The 14,922-nt window shown below is 31.1% G+C and overlaps 2 protein-coding genes across 4 annotated transcripts in view; one reads left to right on the top strand and one right to left on the bottom strand.

Moving 5' to 3' along the window:
* The window catches only part of Nrx-IV (neurexin-4), a 74,221-nt gene extending 69,001 nt beyond the window's left edge, over positions 1-5,220 (bottom strand). Inside the window, exons 1-2 of one of the 3 annotated variants that reach the window (XM_076510380.1) lie at positions 5,063-5,220; positions 323-415 (exon numbers count right to left, since the gene is read on the bottom strand). In XM_076510380.1, the coding sequence (XP_076366495.1) occupies positions 323-415; positions 5,063-5,126 (157 nt within the window). In that variant the 5' untranslated portion in view covers positions 5,127-5,220. Of the gene's footprint in view, positions 1-322; positions 416-1,929; positions 2,024-5,062 lie in introns of those variants that run through there. The other 2 variants (XM_076510382.1, XM_076510379.1) reach the window with 2 other exon arrangements.
* Positions 5,221-10,079: 4,859 nt separating this feature from the next.
* The window catches only part of LOC143255150 (thiamine pyrophosphokinase 1-like), a 31,710-nt gene continuing 26,867 nt past the window's right edge, over positions 10,080-14,922 (top strand). Inside the window, exons 1-2 of the mRNA XM_076510383.1 lie at positions 10,080-10,836; positions 13,192-13,266. Of these exons, the coding sequence (XP_076366498.1) occupies positions 10,764-10,836; positions 13,192-13,266 (148 nt within the window). The 5' untranslated portion in view covers positions 10,080-10,763. The remainder of the gene's footprint in view (positions 10,837-13,191; positions 13,267-14,922) is intronic.

Consider the following 14,922-nt stretch of genomic DNA (forward strand, 5'->3'; position numbering starts at 1 on the left):
AATCAATTATTGTACAAGTTATTTGGAAAAATTTTAATATTTCAAAACCACATGAATTAAATGCCTTCCCTAGAAAAGTGCATAACTACAATACAATAAATACAGATCAAAAATCCATATTACATCTATCAATATGGGCCATGATCCTCTGCCTGTAACACTTCTCATTCACTTTTCAATCAGACTGCAAAACATTTGTTACTATTAATTAATCATAACAAGTTAAGTAATCTGTATTGGAATTCCATATTTTTCAACCTAATGTACTAAAGTTTTCTAGTTAACATTTTCTAAAACTATCTTTTAGTGTTTGCAAACTTACCATAAAGTCTGGCTTTTTCAGGCCTCCTTTCTTCAGAAAGAAAAGAAGTAGCACTCAAACTAGCATCTTTTAACAAGGCTTCATTGCATGAGGCTATAAAAAAATGTTAACATAATTTAACTCTAACACTTATACCCATAAATCGAAGCATGTCTAAATTATACATGCTGCACAATTACTAACTGGATGCAATAACTTATTTAAAAAATAAATTTTAATTCAAGTTTCACATAGTCCAATTCAAACAATTACCTTTTGCTCACCTAAAAGTTGTAAGCTATTGTCAAAATATGTTTTAACCCTTTTGCTATGAGCTCAGTATACTACAGGGTGTTTGGAAAGTCACTGTGCAGTTTTGTAATCATATTTTATTATATTTCAGATTTTGATCCCAATATGGTTTTAACAACTGAAAATCATGTATGGCTTGTCGAACACGTATTCAGAGAAGGTGGTAGATACACAGATGTGGTGCAACAGCGATTTGCTGAAAAAATTCCCAGATATTGAAACATGTCTGTTAATAAATATATAAGTGCACAGTGACTTTCTGAACACCCTGTATAAGAATTTGTTTACACATTTACACATGTTAAACATACACATTATATCTTTTGATACAGCCTGTGTATCTTCACAAAATTTAGTAGACTTTTAGTAAAGGTTTCAGAGTATTTAGTATACAAAAAATCAGATTTTTAATGAAATATTTTTACTGAAAATTTGTTTGTGAAAATAGTGTGTTTCATTACTAGTCTGTGTGCAAAATGATTTCATGTTATGATTAAAAACACTATTCTTCATCCCAGAAATCTCAAATATTATTTGCATAATCTCTAAAACCTCATAAATACATTTCATGTTTGTTTTTAGTAAAACAGAGTTATTTTCTATATTCTTAACTATGTGGCGTGTCACTAGACCAATCTCAAACATAAACAAATTTAGGAGAATAAATCATTTTTTTCATGCAAGAATGACTACATATTATAACAAGAAATACATATGTTTAGTGTAAATTAGCTTATGTCTGAATGCTATATATTTACACACACATCGATATATATATATATATATAATTGCATTGACCTTCCAGTCATGCCTGGCTTACATTACATAACATGTACTGATGCAGTGCACGTTCCCTCATGTTACATATCCAGTGATATAAAACTAACCTCTGGCCTTCCCTATCTTGGCTGTGTTTTAGTGGATTATTATTTTGTAATATACAGTCATATTTCAATTATTATACAATACACACACACACACAGATTATTACTATTTAGAAATAAATTATTAAAAACTTATTTTTCTCAATATATAAAACAATATATCAAGAAGTAAAGCACACAATTATCTTTTCTTGCTACGAATTTTGTACTCAGTTCCTACTGGATATGACTGCTTATCCTTTTAAAATTTTACACATGAAGGGCAAACAAAATTTTTTATAGGTTTTATATACAAAGTTGAATAACCAAAAAATTACAAATAACTATACTAATACCACAGAATTCCACTATGATTTATTAAGCTTAGTAACTAAGATGTATTTAGATTTTAAACAATATGAAACTTCAAGTACACTAAAAGACACAACCTACCTCCTTGAAATCTTGAATCAAAAGAATGTGGTAGTCTTTTCACAGATGAAAATAACTGAGAAAACCACTCTGGGGGCATTTTAAGCTGTTAATTTGTTATTCACATGCCATATATTGAAATCTGTGTATACAAGGAGCAATTTCCAAAAATGGAAATATATATACATATATATATGTTTGATTCTGTACATAGGAACATCTCAGCAAAATAAAACAATACAAGGTTCTTATTCTATATTCTTATAGAATATTATAATTTTATTATAATATTTTTTTATTAATATTATAATATCTTCTTGATAATATTACTAATCTGAGTTACTAATTTGTACAAAACTATAGCCTTAATATTTGACATCATAAACATCAAATGTTAAATAGTACTACATTCAACATACCATGTGACACTAAAATCTATATTTGAATGTGTTCTTTTAATGATTACTTTTAAATTAAGAAATTAACTCATACATTAAAGTTTGAATTATTATCTACAATTTGATTCCAAATTATTGACATAAATTCATAAAATGGTAGTTCAATAAAATTTTGAATGCGAGTGAACAAATATGATGATATGGCCTTTGGTCCATGACCTGTTGTAAAAGGGTTAAACATTAAAGATTTTTGCTAAAGTTTTAAGGACATATAATTCTTTATTATGAATCATTCAGTAATTATCATTGAAAATAAAACACTAGACTAGAAAGTTTTTACATAGAATGTCCATAGTTATGTCCATAGAATGGACATAAAACTCATTTTATTAAAAGACTACAAGAGAGAAGTTGAGAAAATAATTTTGAAATTTTAAAGCTCCATAAACGTACACAATTGCTTTACTGTGGTTATTCACTAATTACTATTTACAAAATTGAAATGCACATCTTAGTACACTTGTATACTTAATATGCACAGTCATATTTATTCCATGACTCACAATCAGATTCATAAAAGTCTTGTTTTTAGTTTTAGATGTAATAAACATTGAACATAACTTTTATGTTGTTTATAAAACCTTACTGCATATAAACTCAAAAGTTTCTTAATGCCCAGAATATGCCTTATATCAAATATGTTTTAGAAAATTATAAGCCTATTTGTGTGACTCTTATTCTTAGCAAAGATTTTTGTAATGTTCCATGTATTTTAAATAATCACATTAAGAGTTTTTCACAGAATAAATAATACTTCATGTTACAATTATATACTGAATACATTTTTTTTAACTTTCGACCTTCGTTAGTTATCATTATATGGATTAATATGGATGCCTAAGGTTTAAGGATTTTGTCAAAAATATTTAATGTGAACTTTTTTGTTTTCTACCTTGGTGAGAAAGCTTGCCTTGTAACTGAAGTCTTTTAAGTTGAAAAACTTGTTCACAGTAGAAACAAATGCTGTGGTGTTATTCTAATTAATAACTTTTTTCACAGGCTTGATGTTCTTATTTTGAAGACTGAATTTAGTTTATGTAATGCATGTATGAAAGTGAAGAGTTACTTTTTCATTTCATTTTTATGTCTTGCATAACTGTTTGTGGATGATAACTAGTCATATCTTTGAGCCAAATGGCCTTCAGTCACTTGCCCTTTTTAATTGTTTTATTTGCTATACATTATATTGAAAAAAAAAATTTTTTTACAAACAAAACTATTTTGAATACTTTTTTATAGCAACTACCAATTTAGTATTCCAGTCATGATTTAAGCCTCAAGCTAAATGATTTTTCTATAGAAGAGGAATACCATATAATTCAAACATAAGTACATAACCAACTGAATATTTTTAGCCACTATCACTTGTGAAGTGAAAATATTTCAGCACCAGGCTAATACGAAAAACTGGTGAACAAATGTTTTACAAAATGCTTATTCCTAAAGAACAAAAAAGAAAAAAAATAATGACTTAATGAATTTAAAGTAAGGTATTATCTTTTCACATCTGGAGTATATGTCCCACCTCTTGTTCCAATCCTTTTATAAATTAATATGAGTTTTGTAAAACAAAACACCATAATTTGTGCAAATCTCTTTTCAAACATTCAAAGCAACAATATTAAAATAATAATGATTCTAGTATGAATTTAATCATACATACACACTCAAATACATTATTCAGCAATGATTTCAGATTTACAAACCTAAGTAACAACATAGTAATATTACCTACACCTTTGTGTTATTGCATATAGAACCATGATTAGTGAAGGTAGGCATACTATATTTTCTATATTACCTACTGTGTGTTAAGTTTGATCAGGTTTTGTTTGTCCACATTATGATAAACCTGGTTTAATTATTTTTCATCAGTTTAGTACACAGCTCTCCTACTTGATTTACAAATAATAATACTGTCAACAAACCAACTATATGATCATTGTGAAAGTAATTTACAGTTTTGATTACATACATTATTATTTGAGAAATTACATTATCTAGCAGCAACTAGATAAGCTACAAATTAATCAAAACTAGCCTAACATAATACAACCACACCTAGACTACAACAAACCTAAGCTAACATAATTGGATCAAACTTAACCTAGATGACATAAAAGATATTTTTAAAAATATAGTAATCCTTTAATTTTACAAGCATAAAAATAAAAAATAATAATTCTCATACGTTTCAGCAGGTAAAAAAAACACGAAAAAAATTACTCAAGATAGAAAACCAATTATCATGGGCTACATTCAAATGTCTAATCCTAGAAGCTGAAACTTACACCTTTGTCTACTAAAACAATAACTGCTGAATTAATAATAGTCGTGTGTATATCGTTTCGTCTCAGCCCCTGTAATCTATGAATTATTAACACAATTATGATTAATACTAAGTACTGTATACATTACTAACAGTATTACTATGACTCGCATAAATCGTTTTCTTAAAGTTTTAGTTGTATTTTGTGTTACCAAAGTTAACCTTATGTGAATTATATTAGACTTACACTACTGTATTATAACAATGTTATCGTTAGCTATCTGACCCTCTGACTGCTATCATTGATATTATACACATAGGTTGAGCATTAAGCCTAACGGAATACTGTTCCATCCCAAGCATATTTCAAACAGTATCCCAGTACCATTTTTATTTATTTAATATTAAAAAAATTAAAGGTACTCACCCTCCGCAGAAGCAATTGAAATGTGTAGCAGATATATCCATGAAATCAAAATTATTTTCTTCATTATCGGTCACTACAAAATACCACATCTATCACTTATCATTTAGTATATACCTATAGGAAACAGACTCCTCTACCCCAAAATTATTCCTATTGGGTGTTTCAAAACAACAGCTTATGCCCCACCATCTATTATGCGAAACAATGTATATGCAAGCCTTGAGAAGTACATAACATTTTAATTAAATGCGTATCTTTTCTATTTTATATATATAAAAATATGTGTACAAGAATATCTTTATAAAGGTAAATACTAACTTATCACTACAGTGGTAACCTTAATAAAGTTCTTACTTTTGAAAAAAAGTAGTTGTTATTAAACAAAGATATTACACTTAAAATGTCAATATTATGCAACATCAAATATTGTAAATTATTTTTGTTGTCCCTTCTTATCGTGCCAGAGCTTCAATGTCATTAGCAAATGTAAATAGTATATTAACCATTCCTATACCTATATCACTGATGTAAATAAGAAGAATATAGATCCTAAAAATGAGCTGTGATGAACCTCACTTGGGACCGGCATGGCCAGGTGGGTTAATGTGTTCTACTCGTGAGCTGAGGGTTGCAGGTTCCAATCCTCGTCGCACCAAACATGTTCGCCCTTTGAACTGTGGTGGCGTTATAATGTTACGGTCAATCCCACTATTCGTTGGTAAGAGATTGGCCCAAAAGTTGGCAGTGGGTGGTGATGACTAGCTGCCTTCCCTCTAGTCTTATACTGCTAAATTAGGGACGGCTAGTGCAGATAGCCCTCGTGTAGCTTTGCCCGAAATTCAAAACAAACAAACAAACAAACAAAATACCTCACTTGTAACATTAATCTATTTTGACTGAGCTCCATTTATAATAACTCTCTGCTTTCTCCTATTTCGTCAGTTTTCTATCTAATGAACCAACCTATCTCGCACTTTTACATATATATATTATGGCGTGTATTTTCTGTAGCACCTTGTCTTCTTTTTTTCTTCTTCTGAAAATCCAGGTATATCACATTCCTCTGCATTAGCAGTAATCTTTTTAAAGATTGCCAAAGTTTAGTGAGGTAAGTTTTTCCCTTAAAAACAGTGCTGGATATCTAAAAAAGTTTAAAGTTTGGTAAATTTAAAAAAAAAAATGTTTTATCAGATTTTCTGAATTTTTGTCACCACTGATGTAAAAGTAATAGATCTATAATCACTAAAACAATTTTCATCACCTTCTCTGAAAAGAGGAGTAGAATTAACCAACTTCCAATCTTCTGACACTTGCCCAGTATTCAAGAACGTCCCTCGCTCGTACAACAGTAAGTCTATGGATTTACAACGCTAAAATCAGAGGTTCGATTCCCCTCGGTGGACACATCAGATAGCCCGATGTGGCTTTACTAAAAGAAATTCACCCACACATTCAAGGGCACAGAAAAGTAACAGCAAGTGGCTTACATATCTAATCCTTAACATCTTTCAAGACCGTTCTGGAAATACTATGTGGCCCAGAAACTTTTTTCTCTTCAAACTTTTAATTTTTTCTTGGAAATCTCAGACTTAAAGTGATCACCTTGTTCATATTTGTTTCTATGTAACGACTGTTTAGGTTGAATAATATTCCTTAAATCTTCATTAGTAAAAAACTAAAGAAAAAGTTGAATTTAATGACGCAGCCACACCATAATCACCAAATATGGTCCTTCTGGTATTTTCCTTCAAACGCACTGTATATTCAAATCTCCCTTGATTTCTGAGTAATCTAATGTTTTTTTATAGCAAAATAGTATGAAAATCGATCATCTTTATTTAAGTAGTGGTGTTTTTTCTAGAGCAGACCATGGAGATCTCATAAATATATATAACTATGTTAGTTAGTTAGTTAGTTATCACCATTAGATTCCATCTAGGAACATAGGGCCGCAATCGCTTGCGGATTCTTCAACAAGTATTTTAAGTGAGTAGGTTGTTAGCCCACTGCACCGAGCCATCCCTAATTTAGCAGTTTAAGACTAGAGGGAAGGCAGCTAGTCATCACCACCCACCGCCAACTCTTGGGCTACTCTTTTACCAACGAATAGTGGGATTGACCGATCATTATAACGCCCCCACGGCTGGGAGTGCGAGCATGTTTGGCGCGACGCGGGCGCGAACGCGCGACCCTCGGATTATGAGTCGCACGTCTTACGCGCTTGGCCATGCCAGGCCCAAATTAAAGGAAGTACCTCATTATATTAAATTTAAAACTTTTCTACTATCAGATATACAGAGTAGCGTACAATATTTATGGTTAGAATGTTTCATTGGGTTAACCTGGCATCATCAGGTACAACAACTCAAAGGAATTAACTCCTGATCCAGATAATACGAATATCGATACATTGGTATTTAACTGATTGAGCTTATCAAAAATTTAAAAAAAAACACTGGGTTTCACCGCTCACAAACAACAGCGCGTTACCAGTCGTTAGCAATGGTTTATGGTAGTACCCCGAGTTTAGTTATTGTGCGAACAATGCACGAACTTGAGGCAATTTGTTGAATGCTACTAATGTTCGTGTGGTTACATTTAGAAAGTTAACAATATAAGTGTATGTATACATATGTTCGAGGCTTGGCAGAGTCAGTCAGTCATGAGTGTTGTGTAATACAAAACGAATCAGTTATTAAGATGGCAAATGGTAGGCAATATTTGAAAAAAAATACAAAACTCTAATACTAATATATAGATTTAAGAAGTAATTTGTGAGTTCTGGCCTGTGCAGTATTATTTGATGATCCAGTAAGCATGTTTTTTGTTTTGTTTCTTTTGATTTTTTAAAATTAACGACAATACGATAATGATTAAGTTTTGAGAGTGAAATATTTGGCAAGTACTTAATTTTATGGAAGAACATAAAAGTAATGGCTAGACTCACGTCACACCTGAGGAAAATAAAATTGAACCCATGATTTTCAATTTGTATCCATAAAAATTTCAGTTGGTAGAAACAAAATATAAATGAGGAGGAATTGCGTGTAGAAAATAAAATTCACAAAAGTTAAAAACGTCGGTCAAGTAGGATAAATTGTTTCAAAAGTACAAGCGTTCTAAGTTTGTTTGTTTTTTTCACAAACAGCTTGGTAATCACTTCACCTGAGTGAAATAGTTTATACTATTTTCAAATAAAATCAATTTCTTGATAAGTAACAAACAAGTAAATTCACACTATTAGCACGTTATATCAGGAAAAAAGAGGAGTTTTTATAGTTAATAACTTGACTTTGTTTTAAGTTGCACGAGGAATGAGTGGATTGGACACATTTGAAGGACAGTGAAAACAATCCTCATTTATACACATAAAAATTATATAGATATATAGAATGGGCTGTACTAGATCAGTGAATAGCTCATCAGATTTCCGCCCATCAAAATGAATAACTGCTGAACTAATCACTATGAATACCAGGTAAAATTAAATAAAGAAAATGCACTCAAAACTGGAATGTAAACTCATTTTCTTTATGCAATAAATGGTGTCACCTCATGCCTTCTGTTCCCTGACAACAGTGGTTATCTATAAGTTTCAGTCGAGGTCATAACTGGCCATCCAAGAATATTTCAGTGTTATATATATGTGTGTGTGTGTGTGTGTGTGTACATATAGCCCGTTCTGTTTGTAACTTATATGCAGTGCTAAAATATCCCAGTGGACAAGTTTCTCAATGGGACATCAATAAGTCCATAATCTTACAACTCTACAATCCGAATATTCAATTTCCCACGATAGGTACAGCAGGTGGCCTATTGGGGCTTTGCTCTAGAACAAACAAACCAACAAACTATAAATCCTTTGGACAGAAGAGACGTTATCTACCAGAGAACAAAGTACTGAAGCATCAGTGACAAAACAAAGGAAATAACTTTCTGAACCAGAAGTAGCTGCCATCACAGTGCATAAATTAAATAATCAAACACTAAAAAATAATTACACGATAGAAAGAAAAAATGCATTGTATATCTACATATCACCTCGTCGTCATTGAATATGGGAGATGCAGTGTGGTTGACATATATCATATCCTTCGTTTCTTTTACTCATAAATTCTTACAGTATTTGCAATTATATGTTTTTACTGATGTAATTTAAACAATTAAAATTGCAGAACACGTTCTTGTCATTTGAAACACGTTTTATGATATTTTTATTCTACTTAAGAAACATATTTCTTGTTTGTTTTTCTGTTAAGAATACTAATGAAGTGGTTTAACCTATTTAAGGGCCTACAATGATCTTTCTGCAACGAAAGTTGCAATTCTTCCTGTGATTTTTGCTTAGGGCGTGAGTTCTTGTGAAGCAGAGTTTTTGATTTTGGGTGTGTTGCTTATAGACAAAATAATTTAATTCAGATACTTCTAACTAGTCTAATTCTAGCAAATTTAAACATAACGATGAAAAGCAAAACCTGCCATCCTTGATTACATAGTCTTAAGTATAAACTATAATTTGGTTAGATGCACAATTTAAATTATTTTATAAATTTAAATGTAATCATTTTCCGGAAATCACTCACTCATGATAAAGCATGTATGTTTTGCATTCTACCTATACTGAATCATTATCTGTATAATCCTATACATTGATTACAGTAGTCAAACTTAATTATTGGTATCTGCAACTGTGCATAATCTTACGACGAGTAGCGAAAAGACTTGAGTAAGTACCGCATTACTTAATTAAATAGTAGGGTTACTACCCACTTAAGTAACCTTGGTCGTCAAGTTGTTACTTTACTGTATACTATTTATTTTTCGATATTTTATACCTTTACAAGTTTATGTTTATTCACAATCTTAAAACTAGATGCTTTTGTGTCCGATATGATATAGGAAGTGACTCACACCTCTACGGTAAATATTTAATATATTAAAATTAGTTGTAATTTTATATAGTATAGGATATTAAACCTGAATTCATAAAATGTTGAGCATCTTGCCGTTTCATTTACATTATAGTCAGTATGTGAAAAATTTAATTTAATTTGCGCGAAATTCAAAACAAACCAAGCAGAAAGTTAAACAGTAATATAGTATGTAAGTCATGTACTGCTACTGTTGATATTCATGGAGGTGGAATATTTATTTAATAATGGAAACCGAATGTATTTATAGCATAGCATTTGTGTTTTATATTTACGTAAATTTAAGTGCGTGAGTAGCAACAGGTGCTTAAACTATTAAAGTTAATTCAAGTAGCATTTTCTTATTTATAGTATTTTGACGCAGTTAAAAGGGCGATTTACTTATATTGATAGTATTTGACGTAGTTAAAAGGGCGGTTTACGTATTATATTGATAACTATTTACAGTTGGAACTTTCACGTAACCGATATATATATGACAATCATTTTATCTCTAGCTGATGTAAAATAAATATTTTCAACTGAAGTATTCTGAGTTTCTTTCATTAGTTTTGTCTTCAGAAATTGGCCATATAACCCTGATTGCAGAGAAAAATATTGACACAATGTAGTAATACAAGAAATTTAAATTATTTTCGTATCAAATCATACTATTGAGTTAATGTATATGATGATCCTTCTTCAGTTGTAACCTCTGCAACAAGGAGTGCATTGCTTAATGTTTTTCTTTGGAAATATTTTTTAAATTACCACTAGATGTAAAAGTCAATATGAGTTCTTCTTGTGTTGGCTCTTTTGTGGCTAAGGAGTGGAAACCTTTGGAGCTGCTAAGTGGAAATTCTGGTAAGTTTTTCTTTTCTTAAAACAAGAATGAGGTTGATGTATGTTACATTTATTCTGTTTTTGTGTGAAATGCTCTTTAGTCTATTTGCTCAAATTTTTAATTAAAAATGTAAATTATTTTGGTGGTTACTTCTTTTACATGTGTGAATGCTCTGTATTTATAATTATATTGGAATGTTATTAATGGGCAAATGCATGAGATTCAGTAGATGTGTTAAAATGTAAATAAATAATATTGACAGTCTGTTTGCATGATGGATATGATTGTATTTGATTACATAAAATTTAAAAAATTAGACAAACCTTTAGTTTGACAATGAGATTACACAAAAAGTATTTATCCTATTTTACAAATAATTAGGTAGCCCTCACTTGTAATATTGTGTACAGTTTTAATTTCTTTAAGTAAAGATATTGACTTGTTGGAAGGGGTTCACATGAGGGCTATGAAGGTAATCTAGGGATGAAAGAGTTACCTTACTGCAAAAGGTTAAGATCTATAAACTTATGTTTAGTCAAAGAAAAAAGTGGCAAGAAGTGAATTATTGTTTGTGTGATATTTTTTTTTAGAAGGGGTTGATATTTAAACAGGATGTATACTGTTAGGATCCAATTAGGATTACTTTTCTAATAGGTGAAGTAGTTTGCTGTTGGCAGTAGTGGAGGCTATATTTTTTACAGAAGTTGAAGAGAGAAATTGATGATTTCTTGGTAAATTATTGGGGGGGGGGGTACTATTTCTTCCCCTTGATGTCAATCATAGTTCTGTATCAAATTCACAGTGACCTCCATGTGAGGTGGTCTCTAGGATTTCTGTTTTTACATAAGTTACTTAAGTTTTAATGTAATGCACCTTCTGAAAGCAAACTGCAAATCACAAATAATAAATTAATATACTACTTTGATACAATCGTACTATGATGAACAGGAAATTTGGATTCATCAATATACATAACATATACACCACAAAAAGACCACTTTCACACCCAAGCTTGCAAAAAAAGTAAAGATTTAAAGCCATTCATAATTACTCAAGAAATTGTAACATGACTTGGAAATTTCTATAAAGTGTCAGCCTTTACTACTGCTGAGGTCAGCTTATTTCATATAAGGCAATCACCTTCTTATAAAAATAACTGTCTTACTTGAAATTAAATTGTAAAAATAAATTGCTGACACTCAATATTGTTTTATTAATAAAATGTTTTTTTAACAATACTTGCATATACAAGTGTATGAATGTGTATATAGGTTAACATGATAGCTATTATTGAAGATAAATGTGAGGCTAAATCATCATTTAATTTACCCTTTATCATTGAATTGTATCTGTTTTGTGAAACTATAGCCATCAAAGTAACCCTGTACAAGAGTAAATCAGTAACATATGGTAAAGCACAATAGATTTGGTTTCATGTTTATTTTTATTACTTTGAAACATTGGATCCTAAGCCTGTTTTGCTGATATTTTCCAGGGTTCCACTATTCATTTTAAAATTACTTTTTCTAGGAAGAGTGTATATGTAGCCATTGTGTCCCAACTAGTAAGTGGCCCTTTAAAAAAGAAAATAGAGCATGATTCACCTGTGGGTCATGTGGGTCTTACTGGTATATTATTATGACCCACCCTTGGGTTATGTGGGAGCCAACATGTTAAGCAGCTTGGTAAATAATTCAGAAAAAGTTAGTAACATCAATACTATGTATTCTTGAAATGCTGTTTAAACATAGGTAAACTGTGGTGAGTTGAAGATAATTTGTAATGCCATGTGTATCTCATATATGTACATATAACATAGTTTTATGTTTGCATACTAGGAAGTCAAAGTTCAAATAAAATAGTTGATTTATTTTTGGTATAGTTGAAAAAGTAATGTATTTTTTAAAAGGTAAAGTATCCCAAACAATTCAGAACAGCATGCCATTTGACTCCAAGAAAATTAATGCTTTTACTCTCACTATTCACATACAACACTTATTCAAGAAGCACGTTTAAAATCGTGATTTGTGTGCCAATTTCAAGCTGGACATCTATAAACTAAAATGATTTTAAGAAATATTTATAGATGAGCCAACAGATTTAACAAAACTAATTTTTTTTGGATCAAAATCATTTTAAATTTTTATATAAAGTAGTTTAAATATTTTGTAATAACTATTAAATAGTGGTTGAATTATTCTAATCAAATGGAAAGTTGTTTATCATAACTTATGACTTTTGCAAGCAGTCAGAACTTTCATAATTTTTCCTTGTTACTAAGAAGTGTGAGTAAAATTCCATGTTTCCAGTTGTTTTTAATGATATCTTTACAGTGGAATGTGGCATATTATTCAGTATTCTCTGTTTCATTCCAGGGAACAAATATGTAATTATTTTACTGAATCAGCCATTTGATAAGCAAGAAAAATTAAAGGTTCTTTGGAAAAATGGTAAGAAAGATATTTATTTGTGAGAATAGTACATTTAAAACTCTGGATACATCAAATTTATGTTTTTTATTATATTTAAGCTACTGTTTGTGAAATTCGTATGCTACTGATGATTTAAACTATTCAGTCATTTTGATTTAATTGAATTGAAATATCTTGCACAATTCTGACCAAAAAACAACAGATAAAATTGTGTCTTTTAAACACATTGCAAGTCTTTCTGTTAATCTCATCATAAAAATTCATTTCCTGCTAAATATTACAGTGTTAAAATTGAAAAATTATGCTATGTAACACAAATTTTGTTCCTGTAACAAAATTGTGTTATGTGTTATTTCTTAATTGTTCATGTTATAAAAGTACAGAAAATGGTCATTATTCCCTTCAAACTTTGCTTTTGTGACCTGGATAATGAAATTTAGAAATTCACCTGTTTTCTGTGTAAAAATGGGGAAATTTGCACATTTTCATTTACATAAGGTCTGAATAAAACAATATATGAATCAAGATTTATATGTATTTATACTAAAGTTATACAAAAATGTTTAGAAGTGAATAGTTTTTCGAGATTTGCAACTGTAATGTAAATCACTTTCACATATCAGCCCCCAAATATAGTCTCCCATCATGTTTTCGTTACATGTTTTCAGGTCACAAAAGCAAAGTTTGAAGAGAAAAATAGGTCTTTTCAGGTTATACTTCTCAGGTGTGAGATGTTTCGTCTATTGCTCTTAAATATTATGACCCACATTTTTCCTTTTTACCCCCCAATGTGGATTCCTGTACATAGTGATGGTACCTCCATGAGAAGGTTCTGTTCTTTCAATTTACCTCCTCTGGGACTAAACATCCATCCATGTGTTTGTTGTGTGTGGTGACCAGTGAAGGGGTGGAGAGGATCCTGGTGGTTGAGAGGTCTGACCCTAACACACCACTTCGGCCATGAATTCCTGTAGACGGGTGGCCTTGGGGTGGCCCCACTAGTGTCAGTTGGCTGGTCCACCTTGGCTAGGGTCAACCATATACTAGTGTTGGATGTTTTCAACAGGTGTTGTGGACATTGTATCTGATGCTGGTGTTTGGGTATAGTGCTTACGAACCCTGGCATTGTTGCAGTCTCCTTGTTTGGCAATGTAACACATTCCCTAGTAGAGCTCCATGGTAGGTGGAGTCAGTGGGTATGGAAATAATCTTTATTTATTACAGATTCCCCAAATAAAAATTTAAAAAAACATTGAAAAACAGTCCATAGGTAAATGACCACATCATGAAGATTCCGAGCAGCAATTTTCAACTTCTGTAACATCTTCATCATTTTTTATACTACATTCTCTTTCAGACAAACCTTTTGGGCAAATGTCTCCCTTTTTTATTCAGAAGGAACTAGAGGGACTAGCTGGCTATCCACAGTTAGTCTAAAAGTTTTGTTCTGGTGACATATTGGTGGAAACATCCACTCCTAAACAAAGTGAACTCCTTTTGCGGTCAAAGGCAATTGGGGATATACCCATTGAAGTTACATCCCATGCTACTTTGAGTTCATCACAAGGAGTTATTGTTGAGAGGGATTTGAAGAATACCTCTGAGTCAGAGATTCTCGCTGGTTTCTTCACCCAAGGAGTTTCTGCAGTGAGGTGTATCTCTACTCGCAAAGAT

This window comes from Tachypleus tridentatus, chromosome 7, assembly GCF_004210375.1.
Source record: "Tachypleus tridentatus isolate NWPU-2018 chromosome 7, ASM421037v1, whole genome shotgun sequence".
In the NCBI taxonomy this organism is placed as follows: Eukaryota; Metazoa; Arthropoda; class Merostomata; order Xiphosura; family Limulidae; genus Tachypleus; species Tachypleus tridentatus.